At 48.9% G+C, this 19,316-nt stretch overlaps 1 protein-coding gene across 2 annotated transcripts; it reads left to right on the top strand.

The window, feature by feature from the left end:
• Window positions 1-5,727: 5,727 nt before the first annotated feature.
• S100A9 (S100 calcium binding protein A9) lies at window positions 5,728-8,602 on the top strand. Of its 2 annotated transcripts, none has more exons than XM_040452924.1 (3): window positions 5,728-5,862; window positions 6,246-6,411; window positions 8,231-8,602. In XM_040452924.1, the coding sequence occupies exons 2-3, from the start codon at window positions 6,262-6,264 to the stop codon at window positions 8,486-8,488; spliced, it is 408 nt and encodes a 135-aa protein (XP_040308858.1). In that variant the 5' UTR covers window positions 5,728-5,862; window positions 6,246-6,261; the 3' UTR covers window positions 8,489-8,602. The 2 variants fall into 2 exon arrangements, with proteins under 2 accessions (XP_040308858.1, XP_040308857.1); XM_040452923.1 differs by having other exon boundaries at window positions 8,225-8,602.
• Window positions 8,603-19,316: the final 10,714 nt, after the last annotated feature.

The raw sequence follows: 19,316 nt of genomic DNA, 5'->3' as shown, positions 1-19,316 counted from the left end.
TATATATATATATATATATTTTTTTTTTTTTTAACCAATATTACTAGTCCACCTCTGCCAGGTCCAGACTGCAGGACCTGGTGGCAACCCAATGCCTGATGCCTGGGTTCAGAACTTGAGGAAGGCCAGCTGGTGGGGGAGGGGAGGAATCCAACAGAGCCTGGGGCAGTGAGGGAGATGGCCCTGGGACACCTCCCCACAGGGCAGGCTATGGAGTTTACCTGCCAAAGAGCAGCACGTTCTCCCTCAAGACATCCCTCTCCATGACAGAACGTGAGGCTGAACCTCACAATTCCAGAAGAAATGAGGGCTACCCATCTTTTCAATTCCAATGGCTCTGCAGAACTTGGACCCAGGGATGTTGGAGTCTTGGGGCCATGGAACTCTGATGCCCATGATAGAAGCCCTTTCTGCCCCAGCACTCAGAGCCACTTCCTACATCCCCTCTCCCCTGGCCCATCTCACCGTGTCCACATACCGGACCAGGTCTCTCCTTTCCTTCTTGTACTTCCTCTTTGTCTCTGTTTCTCTCTAACCACATCTCTCTCTATTTCTTCCTTTCACTCTCTAGGGAGTGGTGTATTATACGGTGCTAAACTTTGTTCTTATACTTGGGAATATCCAATTTTCCCAGCACCAGTTATTCAAAAGACTACTCTTCTCCACTGTGTCTTATTGACTCCCTTGTTGAATACTAGGTGACTGTGATGCATCGGTTTAGTTTGGGCTCTCAATGTCTCTTCCATTGTCTTGTGTGTGTGCTTATGCCAGTGACATAATTGATTTCTTTGTGTTAGAATGACGCTTGAAATCAAGAAGGGGGATGCCCCCTGATTTATTCTTTCTTGCGTTGGCTCCATGGGGTCTTTTTTGTGGTTCCAAATAAATTTTAGGATATGATTTTGTAATTGCATAAAAATTGCATCGGAGTCTTGATAGAGATTGCACTGAATCTCTAGATGGCTTTGGGTAATATGGACATTGTATCTGTATTAATTCCTCCGAAAGTTGGACATGGGATGGCTTTTCACTGACTTGTGTGTTCTCCCCTTTCTTTCACCCAAATTGAATTTCTTCCATTCCTGCACACAGGTTTTATACTTTTCTGTAGAGAGATTTTCGTTTTCTTGGCTAAATATATTGCTATAATTTTTATTGTTTTTGATGCTATTGTAAATGGGATTGTTTTCTTTACTTCTTCTTAGATAATTGGGTTAGTGTATAGGAATGATACAGAATTTGATACGGTGACTTTCTAGTTTGGAACTTCACTGCATTTGTTGATTAGACATTAACAGGTTCTTTAACATTAAACTTTTTATTTCAGTCCTTTACCTAGTTTAAAAAAAAAAACACCATGTTATTTGGGAATAGCTGACACACTACGTTACATTAGTTTCAGAGGAACAACATAGTCATTGGACAAATGTATACATTCTGCTACGCTAACACAGGTGTAGCTATCATCTGTCACCATGCATCTCTACTCCAGTACCATTCTCTATGTGCCCTATGCTATATCTTCTATGTGTGATTCATTCATTGCATAACCAGAAGCCTGCATCACCCAATCCCCTTCACATATCTAGGGGATCCTTGTCTTGTGCCTGATCTTAGGGGAAAATCTTTCACAATTACACTATTGACCTGTCAACACAGAATTTTAAAGAGATTTTTACCACAAGTGGATACCAAATTTTCTCAGAAGGCTTTTTCTGTGTCTATTGACATCATCCTATGAGTTTTCCTTTTCCTTTTTAACATGTATTTATTTAGTTTAGTTTAAATGTATTTATGTATTTCTTTAGTATTCATTTTAAGATTTTTTAATTTAAATTCCAGGTGGTTAACATACAGTGTAAAGCTAGCTTCAGGTAAAGAATGTAGTCATCCAACACTAACATACAACACCCAGTGATCCTCAATATTAGTGCGCTCCATAGCCGATCACCCATTTAACCCAGCCCCCTATGCCACCTCCCTGGCGACGTCCATGAACCGAACCCTAACCCTAGGTAAGACTCTCTCCCCATGGGGACCCAATTCCAACGTCTCACAACATCACTGGTCTGAGGTTCAGAACCGGTGCAGACTGACTCGGCATGGAACCTGGAAGCACCCCATGTCGTTTCTCAGGCCCGGCTACAGCAGCACGAGAGGTTTCCGGAGGTCTCCTCGACCAGGGGCCTATTGACGTCTGTGGCCTTGACAGCCAAAGACGGATCCTGACCGGCACCGTCCCTTGTGCCCTCAACTCAACGCTTCGCGGAAACCACTGCCCAACTATGCGTTCGGCGCCTTTAGCCTCCTGGGTGTTAACCCTAAACCTAACCCTACCCCAAACCGGGACCCTCCACGGAAACCTAAGCATGCCTCGATCCCTAACCGTGCAATTCACCCGCCTTCTGGCACGGGCCCTCACTTCAGCCCTCGAGGGAGATCACGAGAACGGAGTCGCTTCGGCCCTGGCGACGTCACTAGCCCGAACCCTAACCCTGGCTAAGGCTCTATCCCCATGGGACCCAATTCCAATGTCTGACAACATCACGCGCCAGGAGTCAGAGGCGGGGCAGGCTGACTCGGCATGGAAGCTGGAAGCTCCCCATGTCGTTTCCGAGGCCAGCCTGCAGCTGTCCGAGAGGATTCCGGAGACCTCCTCGACCAGGGGGGATCGACATGTATGGCCTTGGCAGCCAAAGACGGATCCTGACAGGCACGGTCCCTTGTGCCCTCAACTCAGACCTTGGCAGAGACTACTGCCCTGCTGAGGGTACGGCGCCTGGAGCCTCCTGGAAGCCAACCCTAACGCTAAACCTAACACTAACCCTAACCCCTAACACTAACCCTAAACCTAACCCTAACCCCTAACCCTAAACCTAACCCTAAACCCTAACCCTAACCCTAACACTAACCCTAACCCTAACCCTAACCCTAACCCTAAACCCTAACCCTAACCCTAACCCTAACCCTAACCCTAACCCCTAACCCTAACCCTAACCCTAACCCTAACGCAAACAACTGCAAGGATTTGGTTTCATTGCATGGAGCCTCCTGGGACCTAACCCTACCACTAACCTAACCCTAACCCTAAACCTGACACTAACCCTATCCTGAACTCCTAACCCTAACCTTAACCTTAACCCCTATCCCTAACCCCTAACCTATCCCCAACCCGAACCTAACCTGAACCCGAACCCGAACCCGAATCCTGAACCCAACCCAAACCCTGACCTGAACCCTAAGCCGAAACCTGAACTGGAACCCGAACCCAGAAACCTGAATCTTGAACCAAACCCCGAACCCTGAACCCCGAACCCAAACCCTGAACCTCAAACCCTAAACCTGAACCCAAAACCGAACACAAACTTTGAATCCGAATCAAAACGGAACCCAAACCCTAACCCTAACCCCGATAGACTGACCCAAACCCTATCCCTAACCCTTTTATAAGCAAGAGTTTTCACATAAAAATTCATATTCTCTGGGCCTTTGAGCGTGCTGACAGTACCTGGCCCCCTTTCCCACGTCAAGCTGACGCTGAGTACCACCATTGCTTCAAGTTGAGAGAAATCCCATTCACCAGTGTCCACTGTTCCCTGATGTCCTCAGCCAGAGCCCTCACGTTAGTTGGCACACATCGCGTACTGCTGGCGCTGTTTTCTCAAGCCATCAGCTTCCAGTTCCTTCTTCCTGTGAGCTTGTGTCTGGGGCCACTGGTCCAAAGTGAAACGTGCTCTGGCAGAGTCGGCAGAGGGCGCTGTGGGAGCGCAAGGGAGATGTGCCGCAGGCACCTTCAGGGTGTTGTCTGTACCTTCCTCCACTGGTGCAGAGGAGAGCAGGCCCAGTCAGCGCATGAATTCCTGGGATATACCTACACTGTTCATTCAGTCATGGGTGATTTACTCATTCATTCAAGCACACATTCAGCAAGTGGTTAGTAAATATTTGCTGTGTGTTTGGCACTGTGCCAGGCCCTGTCCTTAGCTTCCAAGAGTATAAAGTGTGTTTAGGAATTCAAGATATAAGATTATGTCCCCACCCTTTATTTTGTCTCATTCACCAAGCTCCTACAACATCTAGCACTACTTTCTGGCACATAGTAGGTGTTCTACCCATACATGCATTAGTGAATGAAATGATAACTAATAAGAATGCCTCTCATTTACTGAGCTCTTCCACGTTTACATGTACTGTCTCCATTTTCAAGATAAGTTGTCATTTTCCTGTTTTAATGTTAAAGAAGTGAGGCACAGAGAGGTTATTTAAACTGCCTGAGTTCACACGGCCAGTCTGAACTCTTAGCCACAATTCCATGTGCCATCTCAGCAGTGTAAGGCAGGACATGCTCAGGGCCAAGGTGTAGCATATACAGGGGCTGCCTCGGACTTTCAGAAGGCTGAACAGTCAAGATGGGTTGAGAAGGGAGGGAAGGTTTCATGAAGTCTGGACAGAGGGGAGATACTGGACGGAACATGAGGTTAAGGGTCAGCATCCATACAAGTCCTCCAAAATGCTTCCTGGGTAGAGAGGGGAGGCTGTCAACAAGGACATGGTCCTTTAGCAAATGTGAGGTCTCCCATCTGCCAAGCCCTGGGCCGTGCACTCAGGAGGGTATGAACATGAAGAAGAGCCTACCTTGAGGATCCACAGGCAATTGTCAGACAAGGCAAAATATGTACATAACTGAACTGCAGGGGAGGAAGTGTTGAGAGCTGGAAGTGGAGTGAGAGGGGAGCAGTTTCCCAGAGGAACAGTTGTTTCCAATTGGAAAGACCAGAGCAGGCTCCTGGACAAGGTGGCATCTGAACTGAGCCGTGAGGGGTTGGTAGGACTGCAACCTGTCATGGATGAAAGGCACTCAGGTGACAGCACCAAAGACAAAGACCTGGCATGCATGTGGCAGGTGGCCCCTCTGTGACCCCAGGGTAAGAGGGTGGTGTGGGAGGGGAGGCTGATGGGGCAGGACAAGCGCTTCTGGAGAGTTCCGTGTGCTGTGCTAAGCAGCTCAGCTTTCTCCCCCGCAGGGCAGGGGAGGTTTGTAGCCAGGGAGGAACAGGTGTTGCCCAAGGAGAAGCTACATAAAAATATTTGTCTTATAGGTTGTAAGTTCCTAGAGGGCATGGCTCCCAGTTGGGAGGAAGATTTAGAACAGTAATGCTGAGGCCTCTAGAAACATGTTCACCCTGAGGATGTCTTGCTCAGACTGCAAGAGGGAAGTGTAATCAGAATCACCCTTAACCAGGAACCAGGATGTCTGGGCCCAGTTCCTCCTATGTCACCAACCAGGTGCCTCTCTGGGCATAGTTTCCTCATCTGCAATATGAAAGGGTGGAGCACCTCTAACGGCCCTCCTAACCCCAATTCATTCTCTATGAATCTAAGAACCCCGTGCCCACACCTCAGCCTCCAAGGAGTACTTATCACAGAGCCAAGCAGGCATGGGAAGGTTCAGCCACGCTTGCTGGGCAGCACACATGGGGAAGGCAGGGCCAGCAGCCACTGATTGACCCAACTGTAGCAGGAGTAGGGAGAGTGAGGGCTGCCAGAGGAGAGGCAGCCTGCTGGCTTGTTCAAGTAGGGCAAGGGATTGGGGTGGAGGGGAAGTGAGCTACCCAAACAGCTTCCTCCCAAACCAGCTCCAGGCCCAGGGATGGGCATTTCACAAAAAGGCCCAAGAAGCTTTGTGAACATTTCCTGTCCCGCCCAAGCCCCTTTCCTGGCACTGACAGCCCAACTCAGGGTTACCACACTGCTCACCTGTGAAGCAATCTTCCCGCGAGAGCTGACTATCCGGCCAGGGGCTGCCTATAAATGTTGGACACACGGGGTGCTGTCAAACCCCGTTGTGTGGCTCCTTGGCAGGTAAGTGAGCCATCAGCTTCCACAGGCAGGAGCCTGCCTGCCAACTCTTTCTTTACTTCCCCCACACACACACACCCATCTTCTTTCCAAGGACTCCTCCTGGAAGCCCTCCTCGATTAATCAAAATTTCCTCACATTTTCTTGGCTCATATTCTGCTGGAGCCTCTTGTCCTCAACTGCGCTGCTTTTTGGCATTTTCCAGATATTCTAAAACCATCCCTTCCATGTGTGGGGCAGCATCTTCTCTCAAATCACCTGGAGCCATTCTTTCTTTTACTTCTGTGTTTCCCCTTATGTTCCTATGGGCAGCCTGTGGGAGGTGTCAGGGAAGCTCAGCAGCCTTTTCTTCTAAGCACCTGAACCCCTGCATCTCCACTTTGCAGACAAGAGTGCAGGAAGATGGCGGACCAGCTGTCACAGATGGAATGCAGCATTGAGACCATCATCAACATCTTCCACCAGTACTCTGTGCGGCTGCCGCACCCGGACAAACTCAACCATAAGGAAATGAAACAGCTGGTGAAAAAAGAGCTGCCGAACTTCCTCAAGGTAGGCTGTGCTCCTCGCGGGCCTGACGCAGCCTGGAGACAGTCTGGGCTAAGGATGGAGGATGGGGTGCAGTCTGCAATGGTCAAGGAGGAAAGTCTAGCTCCTTCAGCCCAGCCTCCCTGTCACCAGAGTTACTCCAAGTTAGACAGCAGACAGAGTCGAGCAAGACTGACTTACAGATGTGTGCTGTGTGCAGGGCCCTGTCCTGGGCAGAGTCACATAGTGGTGAACACACAGCAAAGATGTTGGCCAGTAAAGAGCACAGGAAAATCCAATGCCAGTAAGTCCCCCAAAGAAAATAAGAGAGCATGCTATGGGTGGCGTGGGCTGGGTGGGGAAAGCTGACTATTTGGGTGGACAGGAAGAGCCCCTCCAAGGAGGTGATTTGAGCTGACACCTGAACTGAGGAGGGAAGCAACTGAGGACGACCCTTGGCAGGGGCTGGGCAGACACCAAACCTCAGCTGTTGTCAGAATGCAAGGGCTGAGGGGCCTTTCTAACCTAAGTGTCCGTGGAAACACAGACATTACATGTAGGAAGCACCCAGTGAGCAGTGGCAGGCACAAAGCACTCAGTAACATGTTCATTTATTCCCTGATCTGAAAATAACAGGCAGTTCTAGGAAAAAAAGGATTAGTTCCACTTGATCTTTCAGTTTCTTTATAAGATCGGGGACTTGGGGTACAGAGACCTGGACCAAGAAGGGTGAAAAGCCTGAGTCCCAGCCTCAGTTCTATTCCTAGAGCCAGTGGCAGCCTTCTCTGAAGCCTCGCCCCACTTCAGTAGTCAGTAGTGGGGATGCTGACACTGGGTCAAGGTGCATAAGACACTGGGAAGAAGGGTGCCAGGTCAGGATAAACAAGAAACAATATAGCCAAGAGTTCATGGGGTGAGGGTCTCCTCAGTGTGACTCCTATGCCTGCCCCACCACCCACCTCCTTCGTACTCTGCCAGAAGCAGAGTGGTAGTCCAGGAGGAGAAGCTGGGACCCAGCCAAGCAGCTGCTCCAGAGTGAGTGCTCTGGCCGGGCATGGGAGAAGGGCAGAAAGAGGGCTGTGTGGGAGCACTGCAGGAGTGGGAAGGGCCTGGGAACAGAGCTGGGCACCCGCAGGGTCCCAGGAGGGGACTTGGCTAAGCTACCCCAGCCAGTGGGTGGGACCAACTGAAGCTCTCTTCTGCCCTGCCTGAACCCTCCCTTGCCCTGGCTACTTCATCGCACCCTGTGGGGTCAATGGAGAGCCAACACTGACCTCTGTCCCCACCTTGCTTTCCTCAGGGGTTTCCCTACTATGCAGGTTAAAATGCAGATGCATGTCCCAAATGAGTGACCTAGAGAGGGAAGGGAGGCGAAAGGGGAGGGAGCAGGATGGACAGGTGGAGGGACAGGGCTCATTTCCACTCTGCGGCTCCCAACACTCCTCAATCTGCAAAAACCAGCTGTCCTTTTTTAAGTCAGTTTCCCCAAGTCTTCCTCAAAGAAGAGACAAAGTCCACCTGCTAGACTTGTTATAAAGACCAATGGGGTGACACTTCTGTACATACTAATTGTGTGACCTCAAGCAAGTCACTTGACCTCAGTTATTCTGTAAAATGGAGAGAATTGTAGTGCCCAGGTTGTATGCAGACTAAATCAGAACGTGTCCAAAGCGTGCTCAGCATCTGCTACCCTGTGGGCATCAGTCCATGGTCATTTTCAATTTTATAACTGAGGCCTAGGGGCCAGGCTTCCCTGTAGCTTTGCCTAGGGTCATTTGCTGAGCTCCCTGTCCCTAACGCTGGCCACACCCAGCCCTGACTGCCATGTCTCCCCCACCCACAGAAGCAGAAGAAGAATGACAATGCCATAAACAAGATCATGGAGGACCTGGACACAAATGGAGACAAGGAGCTGGACTTCGAGGAGTTCTCCATCCTGGTGGGCAGGCTGACGGTAGCCTCCCATGAGGAAATGCATAAGAATGCCCCTGAAGGAGAAGGCCACAGCCATGGGCCAGGCTTTGGGGAAAGTGGCCAGAGCCACTGCCATAGCCATGGTGGCCACGGCCATAGCCATGGTGGCCATGGCCACAGCCACTAAACAGGAGGCCAGGACACCCTTCCCCACCCAACTAGGATCACAGGGTGGCCATGCCAAACTGCCTTAGCTGGGGGACTGGGAACAGGGAGCAAAATAAAGTCTTCCTCCAAGCCAGTGCTCTGTGTGCTTCTTCCAACTCCCCCTTCCCAACCTATCCTTCTGGGGGCCTGGGTGTTACAGCCTATCCTTCTGGGGCCCTGCCCCTTAACTGGGGCTCAACCCCTTCATTTGGTAATAACAGAGTGAGAAATCATGATAATGTGGGTCTTTTCTGAGCCCTATTTCCTCACCTCTAACCTCAGGCCCCATGACTCAGTCTCAGTCACCCTACTCCAGCTCAAGACTTCCCTGTACTGCCTGTCAAATTGGCCCTTGTCTCCATAAAAAACAAAAGGGGGTATCCCTTCCCCTCAACATACCAGCCACCCCCTACCCAGCCCTGTCTGCCTCCTTCCCCCAGTACTCTCCAACATCTTCCACAACCATCTGTCTCCTAAGAGAAACTTATTTCTCTGGAAGTTGTCCAGAGGTGTACCTAGGAGCCATATCTGGGGAAGAATACTGTATTGGGTGTATTTACCCACAAATTAGGTTTTGAATCAATCCATGGGAGCAAATAAGTGTCTCTTCATAGACCTAGCATCCTCATCATGGATGGACACTGAGGCAGGTGCAGGCATGGATGAGAGTAGGGGAGTCTGGCCCTGTGCCCACCCAGTCCCAAAAGGATGGAGAGAGGGAACTCCTGCCTGCTTATTGGAAGAATGAGTTCCAATCATGGCCCTGCAGCTATAAGGCTTAGCCACCACCATGAGGAAGCTGGACTCTGGGTCCAGGGAGCCAATTGGGCCTGAGGATTTTGATTCTAAGCCTTAAGGCTCCCTTTGGTGACTGAGGCTCCTGCAGTCCCTGGTCAGTGGCTGAGAGTCCAGCCCAGCAGGGCATTTGTTTCCAGACACAAACACAGCAGCCGGGCTTGGCTCGCAGCTTCCCCACGAAGCAGCCTCCATGCCCAACCTCTCATTTCAGAGACTTCCAGATGACTCCTCTGACACCTCTGGCCTGAGTGCTTCACCATGAAGTCCCTTTCCCAGATTACCACCAGGCTAGGGTTGGCCTTCTGAAAACCAGAGCCCATATCAGGGTGTGTGCCCTGCCCTGTCCTTCCAGCAGAGAGAACGCTCCGAGAGATCTAGGATTTGGAGAGCTGGAAAGAGATCGGCAGTCATCTATCTCCAAAAATGAAAGGAGTGAGACAGAGAATGGAGAAGAGACCAATCGAAGGCCATAAAGTGGTGGAGCTGGCCAAAATAGTGCAGAAGGGAAAAGGCCTTGAACCCCATCTTTTCCTTGGGCTAGATGTCCCAGCTTCTTCCACACTGCTGAGCATGGGGACAATTGCAGTTTAGGTTCCATCTTCCCACACTGCATGGCTGTGGCCAGTTCCCAGGCTGTCTGCAGTGGACTGTGCATGTTTCTGACTTAAGGGCCCAGGGGCCTCTGCTATGGGCACAGGGATTTAATGGCTCCCACTTGAGGGAGTTTCCAGGGATTGCTACAGGCTGTGAGCTTGGGAAGCAGAGTTGTTTTTGCTTTGTTTTTGTTTTTGTTTTTAGATTATTTTTTTAAAAGAATTTTTTTAACGTTTATTTTTGAGACAGAGAGAGACAGAGCATGAACGGGGGAGGGTCAGAAAGAGAGGGAGACAGAGACTCTGAAACAGGCTCCAGGCTCTGAGCAGTCAGCACAGAGCCCGGCGCGGGGCTCAGACTCACGGAGTGCGAGATCGTGACCTGAGCCGAAGTCGGACGCTTAACCGACTGAGCCACCCAGGTGCCACTATTTATCTATTTTTTGAGAGAGTGCAAGCAGGGGAGGGGCAGAGAGACAGGGAGAGAGAGAATCCCAAGCAGACTCCACACTGCACAGAGTCCAATGCAGAGATCAATCCCACCAACTGTGAGATCGTGACCTGAGCTGAAATCAAGAGTTGGACACTTAACTGACAGATCCACCCAGGCACCCCAGAGAGCAGAGTTTAGAAGCCCCCAGTCCCTTCCCTGCCTGACTTCAGGAGCCAACAGCTCAGGAAATTCACCTCTGACAGCCCTTCTCCCTGACCCTCATGTCCAGGGAGGGGTCACCTTCTGGATGTAGCTTGTTAGGGGAAAGGGAACCAGGGATATGGGAGGCCTGGGGATACCCCAGGTAGAGCAGGTGACCCCACACCCTCTACCAACCCTCACTTTTCACAATGTGCCCTAAATATTTGTGACTCTGCCTCGCCACTAGACTGGGCCAAGTGTCTGCTTACCTCTGCTCTTGTAGGCGGTATGGAGAAAAGAAGAAGGGGGTGGTGGCATTAAAACTGGCAGATGGAAAGCTTCTGGATATCATCACAGAGTCTCACACAGGAAGGTAGGGGGCAGCAAGCCCACCACCCCCAAAGCTTTATTCAGTCATACCAGCCTTTATCTGTTGCACACTAGAAGCTTCCATTTGCAAAAAAAAAAAAAAGGGATTTGTCTTGAAAAAAGCTTGAAAATTGTTGCTTAAACCCAAACTTCCCCACCCCCATGCTTGATTGATTCTCCCCAACATCCCTAACAAGTGGCGATTTGGCCTAAACTCCACCAGGTAAAGGAGCATCCTAATGTGGCACCTAGAAGGTTCTTCATCACACCAAGCTAAAATCTGTCTTCTGCGCCTGCTGGGCATTAATCCTAGTTTCCCTCCCACATTCTTAGGGACACAGAATAAATCAAACCCCCTCCATCCATACAGCCACCCACCCACTCTTTCAAAGTATTTTCCGTAAGTGATATCCAAGCTTTCTTCAGCCTCTGCACCTTTACACCAGGAATGCTCTCACCACCCTGGTGTCTCTGGCAAATCTCTTAGGACCTGTAAAGGCCCAGAGCCTGTCACTGCCTTCATGAAGATGTCCCTGACAACCATTTCTGCAAACATATAGGGCCTTACCCCTCCTACCATTGCACTTCTCATACAGACTTGTAACCCCTTATCAAGTGTGATGATAGTCCTAAAGGCAGAAATTATGGCTGATTTGCCCCAAATCCCCAGGTGCTGGAATGAGCATTACAGATTAACAAGTGAAGGTAGAGGTCCTAGGACCCTGTGGAGATAGAGGGGTTGCTGGTGAGGGCAACTGAGGGGCAAGCATGTAGGGGGCAGAGCTTCATAGATGCCAAGAATTCTCCCCTTCCCTTCTCTCTCCACTAGCTCAGTCTGAGAGTGGGGCATGGTTTTAGACCCCAGGAGAAAGTTTAACAGTAAACCACTTTTACAGAGCCCTGTGGGGTTTTCCTTAAACATATTTAAAGAGAGTAATAAAGGTATTTTAGCCTTTTCCATCCCATCAGCCCCTTCCATTCCAAAAAGCTGACTCCGTAAATGATCCTAAAAGTTGCATGGAACTATGAAAGACCACAAATAGTCAAAGTAATCTTGAGAAAGAAGAACAAAGCTAGGGCACCTGAGTGGCTCAGTCAGTTAAGTGTCCAACTTCAACACAGATCATGATGTCTTGGTTCCTGAGTTCAAGCCCCGCATTGGCCTCTGTGCTGCTGGTGCAGAGCCTGGAGCCTGCTTCAGATTCTGTGTCTCCCTCCCTCCCTGCCCCTCCCCTGCTAGTGCTCTGTCTCTCTGTCTCTCTCTCTCTCTCTCTCTCTCTCATAAGTAAAACACGAAAAAGAAGAAGAGGGACAAGAAGAAGGAGAAGGAGGAGGAGGAGGAGGAGGAGAGGAAGAAGAAAAAAGCTGGAAGAAAGCTGGAGGTATCACAATCCCAGATTTCAGGCTATACTACAAAGTTGTAGTAATCCAAACAGTGTGGTACTGGCACAAAAATAGACATGTAGGGGCACCTGGCTGGTTCAGTTGGTTAAGACTTCAAGTGAGGTCATGGTCTCGTGGTTCATGAGATCAAGCCCCACATTGGGCTCTCTGCTGTCAGTGCAGAGCCTGCTTCAGATTCTCTGTCTCCCTCTCTCTCTGCCCCTCCCCACTATCAAAAATAAATAAACATTTAAAAAAATAGACACACACATCCGTGTAACAGGGTAAAGAGCCCAGAAATAAACCCATGATTATATGGTCAGTTAATCTATGACAAAGGAGGAAACATATACAATGGGGAAAGAATAGTATGTTCAACAAATGGTGCTAAAGAAACTGGAAAGCCACATGCAAAAGGGTTAAGTTTTTCTAACTTTCTTAATACTATACACAGAAATAAACTCAAAATGGATTAAAGACCCAAATGTGGCACCTAAAACCATAAAATTCCTAAAACACAGGCAGTAAACTCTTGGACACTGACCTTAGCAATATTTTTCTGGATATGTCTCCCCAGGCAAGGGAAACAAAAACAAAAATAAGCTATTGAGAATTCATCAAACTAAAAAGGTTTTGCACAGTGAAGGAAACAACCAACAAAACGAAGGCAACCTACTGAATGGTAGAAGATATTTGCAAATTATATATCTGATAAGGGATTAATATCTAAAATATATTACACAACTTATACAACTCAACACCAAAAACAAACAAACAATCGAATTAAAAAATGGGGCAAGGACCTGAACAGAAATTTTTCCAAAGAAGACATACAGGTGGCCAACAGATGGCCATGAAAAAAATGCTCAACATCACTCATTATTGGGGAAATGCAAATTAAAACCACAAATAGATACCACCTCATCTGTCAGAATGGCTATTATCAAGAAGAAAAAAAAAAAAAGAATGTTGGTGAGGATGTGAAGAAAAGGGACCTTTGTGAGCTGTTGATGGGAATGTAGATCAGTGCAGCCACTGTGAAGAACAGTACGGAATTCCCTCAAAAATTAAAAATAGAAGTGATTCCACTTCTGCGTATTTACCTGAAAAATACAAAAACACTAATTCGAAAAGATATACTCACCCCTATGTTTATTGCAGCATTATTTACAATAGACAAGGTATGGAAGCAGCCCAAGTGTCCATCAGTAGTTGAATGGATAAAGATGTGTTGTGTATACAAGATTGAATATTAGCCATAAAAAAGAATGAAATCTTGCCATTCGTAACAACATGGATGAACCCAGGGAATTATGCTAAGTGAAATAAGTCAGACAAAGACAAATACCATATGATTTCATATATATATGGAATCTAAAAAACAAAACAAACAAATAAAACCCAAAAAAGCATAAACAGACTCAAATACAGAGAACAAATTTGAGGTTGCCAGAGGGGAGAATGAGTCAGGGGGATGGGCAAAACAGGCGAAGAGAAATAAGAGGTGCGAATTTCTGGTAATTCGCAAAATAAATAAGTCTCAGGGATAAAAACTATAGCACAGTGTTGTGTGTTGACCCACGGTAAGTTCACTCACCATGATGAGCACTGGGTAACAGCACTATGTTGTATGCCTGAAACTAATAGAATATTATACATCAACTAGACTTCAACTAAAAATTAAAAGTTGAAAAGCTGGTCCTGTTGAGTAGAGAGGAACCAGCTTCCTGCCTCAGGCCAAGGTTCAGATTCCCACCCCACATGAGAATCATACCTCTGTGATTAAGGAGTCCTTTTGGGAAATGAGAACTTTTGGGGTTTCCCCACCTCATGGTGACTAAAGAACAGAGAGCCTGTCATGAGATGCCTGCCCCCTGGTTCCTGTAAGAGGGAGTTGCTCTCCTTAGCAGTAGAACCTGAACTTCTGGGTGTTTTTCTGGGAGGGATGAGGAAGAGAAGCACCTTAAGCTGCCCAGATGCTTAATAGTGCTCGGAATGTACTCTGGGGCCTGGGTGGCGTGGGATGTTTTAGATTTGGGGGAAGAGGTGAGTTCTCTTACCATTCACCTGTTTGTCCATTCATTCATTCACTCAACACACATTGACGGGGGGGGGGGGGGAGACATGGGAAATAAAGCCTTGCCTGTGATTAAGAAGCCCCCAGGCCTATAGGACAAATAAGATAGCTTCTCGAAGGATTTTAATATGGGAATTAAAAGGCCAGAGGATAAAGTTTGGTAGGGCTATGAGGTGAGCATGCTGTCCTTCAGTGGGAGCTGGAGGGCAAATGTGAGAGCTCCGTCAAGGCTGCAGACAACCCTGAACAAACGTGTGGGTGCTCAGAACAAGGAGGATGTGTGTGTGAAGGCCTGGAAGTGGGTAGATGTGGGGTCTGATCAGGAACGAAGAGCCCTGGGGGTGGGAGAGGGGAGGTGGGAGAGGCATAGGGGAGCAGGCCAGGTTCTAGGCCTGGAGCTTGCACTGTCAGCAAGAGAAGGGAGGGTTTTAGAAAGGGATGTGATTTAACCATACTTTAAAGTCTCTCTGTGGCTTATGGGATGGATTTGGGGTGGTAATGAGCAGGCAGGCCCCAAGCCGGTGGGAGATGCTGCTGGATAGTCCAGTGGGAGTTAAAGAGAACCCAAGGTGGAACTTCTCAGAGATGAATCCAGCAGGGCTTTCGAGTTCCCAGGTCCCAGCTCAGCCAGGGCAGACATGTCCCCCAAGCCCTACAGGATAAAGAAGATGATTCTGTGCTGTTTCCCAAGACCTTACCAGGAAGAAAGGCCTCAGCTTTCAGCAGCCTGGTGAGGCAATCTTACACAACCCTGACACAAACTCTGCTCTGAGGTAAACTCCAGAATCCCACCCTCCCCCTCCCCGAAGTTGCTGTAGAGAGCCCTGTGTCATGGATTTTGACATTCCAATTACCAAAGTGACAGCAGAGCTGAAACACATGGTTGCTCAAGTCCTGATGCCTCTTGGGGCTCGGGCCTGGACAATCCCCATACCCCAAGGCTCCAGTTGACTCCATTGTCTGATGGGACCCCAACCCCTGTCTGCAGAGATCCCCCACATACAGGAGACAGGGAATGTGAGCACTAGGGAGGGCCAGCTGGCCCCTCCCTGTGGGCACCCCCACATTTTCCCCTTCTGCTGTGAGCTCTCCTGTTTTTACCCATGTACCAGAATTGTCGTGTGCAGATCAGTGATAAAGGGGATTGTGGCCAAAGCCTGAGGCAGCAGCATGGGGCCCAGTTCCAATCCATCCTTCCTGTCCTCCTCTTCTTGGGGCTGCACTCTCCTTCTCCAACCAGTCTACGTTCTCTCTCTGAGTCTTTTCCTCAAATGCTGCTTTCTGCCCTCCTGGTCTCAGTGGTGAAGTGTAGTGCCAAGTAGCTGGGGTGTTTCCAGGAATGGCAATGCCTTTAAGAGTAATTCAGGGTCATTTCTAGCCAGGGATGACACCTTCAAAGCAGAACACACTCAGCTTCGGAGGCACCTGCTAATAGTGGAAATAGAAAATCACAAGGAGCTGAGGGTCTTGAGCCTGAAAAAGAGAAGCAGGGGGGAGGGGTGGGGTCATGACAACAGCCTTCAAATATTGCTGAGGACCAGGGAGAGGAGTTGACCCCACAGTAAGACCTCCAAAACCCTCTGAGATGAGGCCCATCTGCCAGGAAGTCCCGTCCTCCCCACCACAACCAAAAGCATCTCACTTGCATTTTGGATCAGCTGCTCATTCCCTCAGAAATGAGAACACTAGAAAACACTGACTTGATTCCACTAAACCAACATTCATCGATTATTCATTGATTCAGCAGCCAGACATTAAGGAGCAACCACTTGTGGACACCGTCCCAGGTGCCTGGCCGACAGAGCAGATGAGTTCCTGCGCTGGTGAGTTTACATCTAGAAAAGAGTCAGACAGTAAACAAGCCAAGAAATAAAGAATAGATCATTTCAGAGGTGATAAGCTCCACAAGGAAAATGAAAGAAGGAGATGTGATGGAGCGCTACGTGGGGCAGAGAACCAGGCAGGGCCTCTCTGGGGCAGCAATGATGGAAATGAGCCCAAATGACAAGGACTGGAAAGCTTCCAGCATGTTTTAATCAGGTGAGTGACACGATGCAATTTGTGTGTGGAGGGGGGATGGGGTCTAGACTAGAAGCACAGGACCAGGTAGGAGGCTTTTGCACTGAGCCTGATCCCCATACCAAATACTACATTAGGTCCCTGCCCTCGAGGAGCTCTTGGTCTGATGGGAGCAACAAACACCCAAATAGAAATTTTCAATATCATGGTATAGGCAAGAGAAAAGTGCAGGTGGGTGATAACCACAAGGCACCCTGGGAGCACAGCGGAGCTACCTTTTGTCTGTCTTCTCAGCTTGGGTGGAGGTGGGGAGAGAGACAAGGAAGGCTGAGGAAAGCTTCAGCAGATTAATGCCCAGGTGAGTGTTGGAAGGGCAAGAGTTGAGCTTCTGCGTGCCCAGCACTGCGTTAGATAATCAGAGAAATGAGAGAAGCATAGTCTAGTTTGCTTTCTTTTGACTTGGATGCCTTTTTATCTTGGCAAAGTTAAAATGATGAGTCCTAGTCATTCTCGCACCGGGGGGCTCCTGGAAGCCATATCATTGACTTCAGATCTTTTCCTGACTTCCAAAGTCCCGACACGCACTTTGGCTTGCCTTGCCTTGCAGTGTGCCAGCAGCACGGCTGAGATACCTTTCCAAAGGGCAAGGTGTTGCACCCAAAACAGTGGCGTTGGTGTCCCCCATAGAATAATAACACCTTTGGCCAGGCAGTCTGTCAGACTAATCATGATGGGCAGACAAACTCCAGAGTTCCCATGAAATCTACTCTGGATGGGAGAGTGGAAACATGTGAGGGATGTGAAAGGCTGAGCTCCCAGTGGGTGTGACATTTGGGTTGGGTCTTAGTGGGTAAGCAAGAGATCTAAATCTCAGTGATCTGGTGCAGAGCTGATGCATCTTAAAGGGACGAGAGGGCACTTCAGAGAAAGAGGACAATAGTACAGTGGGTGCAGAATCTGAGAAGTCTGAAAGTTCATGGGGAAACTGGAGAACATTCTGGAATGGCTGGAGACCAGGACTCAGAGTGGTGGGCAGGAGTTGATGTCTCCATGCTGGAGACGACAGGCCCAGTCTCTGTGGTCCTATGGTTCTAACAGTCCTCATGTCTGTCTATTTGTTTCATGATGCCTGCCATTGTCAGGGGACAAGTCTCTGCATTTTCATCTAGTCCAAATTGCACTTTTCAGGAGGGAAGACTGAGGCTCACACAAGGGAGGCTACTTAAACTCACAAAGCCAAGGAGCAGTGGAGCTGGGAGGTTAACCAGGCACATTTGATTCCAGGCAGAGGGTGCCTTTCACTGCCCTCAGGTGCCTCTGGCTGATGAATTTTTACCAAGGGTGAGGGCCCTAAAAATATCTCTAAATAGGATTTAAGTTCAAGTGGCAATTCAGTTGGCTATTTTGAAACAATCATGGCTGGTGAATGTTTCCACAACAGCAAATATGCTGGGATTTGTTCTCATTGGTTGGTTGTTGTTTTCTACCATATTCTGCTAGGACTCTCCATCCCAGATGTGCTCCGGTTTGGGGAACAATAGCCTGGTCTGGTTTCCAGGCCTTTAGTGCTTAACTGCCCTTGGTTACTTGTCCAACACTGGTCAACTTTATCCTAAAAATAACTTCAATCTTTGCTTGGGCTTAAAGTAAATGGCATCTGTTGTGGCTGCAGCAGCAAGTGGCTGACCAGTTATTACTTTCTACAAGAGTTAGTATCTTCCTGTTAATGCTAATGGCTGTTGGATGCTTGCTTGGCATCAGGAGCTGCACTGAGTGCTCCACACAGTGTCTGGTCTTCACATCAACTCTGGAAGAGAGGGACCAGTGTTATCCCCACTTTACTGATGGAGAAACTGGGACTTAGAGATTTTGAGTGACTTGTTCAAGGTCTCACAGTAAGTGGTAAAACTAGGGTCTGAACCCAGAACTATAACCCCAACCCTTTCACTCTTGGCCACTACCCTTTAGTGACCAAGAACTCCCTTCCTTCTGACCCTTCTAGATCCCACTCAAAGTTCTCCTCCATCCAATCAAAGTACCCAAAACATTAAAACTGGATGACACCTGAGTGTTCACCTAGTCTAAACTCTTTAAAATGAATTTCTTGAACTCCTTTGAATTCTCCAAAAATGAAGAAAACAGTGGTCCAGAGAGGCAAGGTGCTTTGCCCACTGGGGTCACCCAGTGAGTAAGGGCCTTCCTTGAATGTCTCCCCATTCTCATTTAGTGATGGAACCCTTCCAGGCTTGGGCCCTTCCAAGACCCCCTTCTCTGGGTCCCAAGTCCCTTCCTCTTCTGCCAACCCCACTTCACCCTGCCTCAGCTGTACCACAGATCCACATCCCACAGAAGCAGCAGTTTCCTCAGGGAGGTGGCCCTGCAAACCTCCAACCCCAGCCTCAGTGGTCAGGACTCGTCACTTCCTAGATGCTGTCCTCAATCCCAGCTTCCTTTGCATCACCTCCACAGGGCTTCCCACTGAATGAACTGAAAGACAGACCCACCCCCTCCCCCAGCAGAAAGCTCCCATTCTTGCTTCACATATCTGTCATGCCTGTGTTCCAGAAATGACCTGATCTTTCTCAAATTTTCTCACAAATTCTACCCCTCTGGCCTGTTCTTCTGGCTGAAGAGCCAGGGGGAGCTGGAGGGTCAGCCAGAGCCCAAGGCTGTGCCCTGGATGCTGCGTCTGTGGTGTCTTATTCTGCTCAGGCTGCTAGGGAGAAATGCTATAGACTGGTGGCTTCAACAACAGACATTTATTTCTCACCAGTCATCAGGCTAGAAGCCAACATGGTCGGTCATGGGCTCTCCTCCTGGCTTGCAGACAGCACCTTCTGCTGTGTGTTCACACGGCCTTCCCCTTTTCTTAGAAGGGCACTAATCCTTACATGAGAGCCCCACCCTCATGACCTGGTCTAAATCTAATAACTTC

Source organism: Herpailurus yagouaroundi, unplaced genomic scaffold (genome assembly GCF_014898765.1).
Source record: "Herpailurus yagouaroundi ecotype Mexico unplaced genomic scaffold, PumYag 207, whole genome shotgun sequence".
Classification (NCBI taxonomy): Eukaryota; Metazoa; Chordata; class Mammalia; order Carnivora; family Felidae; genus Herpailurus; species Herpailurus yagouaroundi.
The sequence above is the reverse complement of the archived record's forward strand: the minus strand, read 5'-3'. Positions and strand labels throughout refer to the sequence as shown.

What these genes read in the sequence shown, in the direction of transcription:
- S100A9 (XM_040452923.1), top strand. Translation starts at nt 6,262, where the DNA reads ATGGCGGACCAGCTGTCACAGATGGAATGCAGCATTGAGACCATCATC. An exon ending in AGCTGCCGAACTTCCTCAAG is followed by an intron (nt 6,412 to 8,224) that starts GTAGGCTGTGCT and finishes TGTCTCCCCCAC; the next exon opens with CCACAGAAGCAGAAGAAGAA.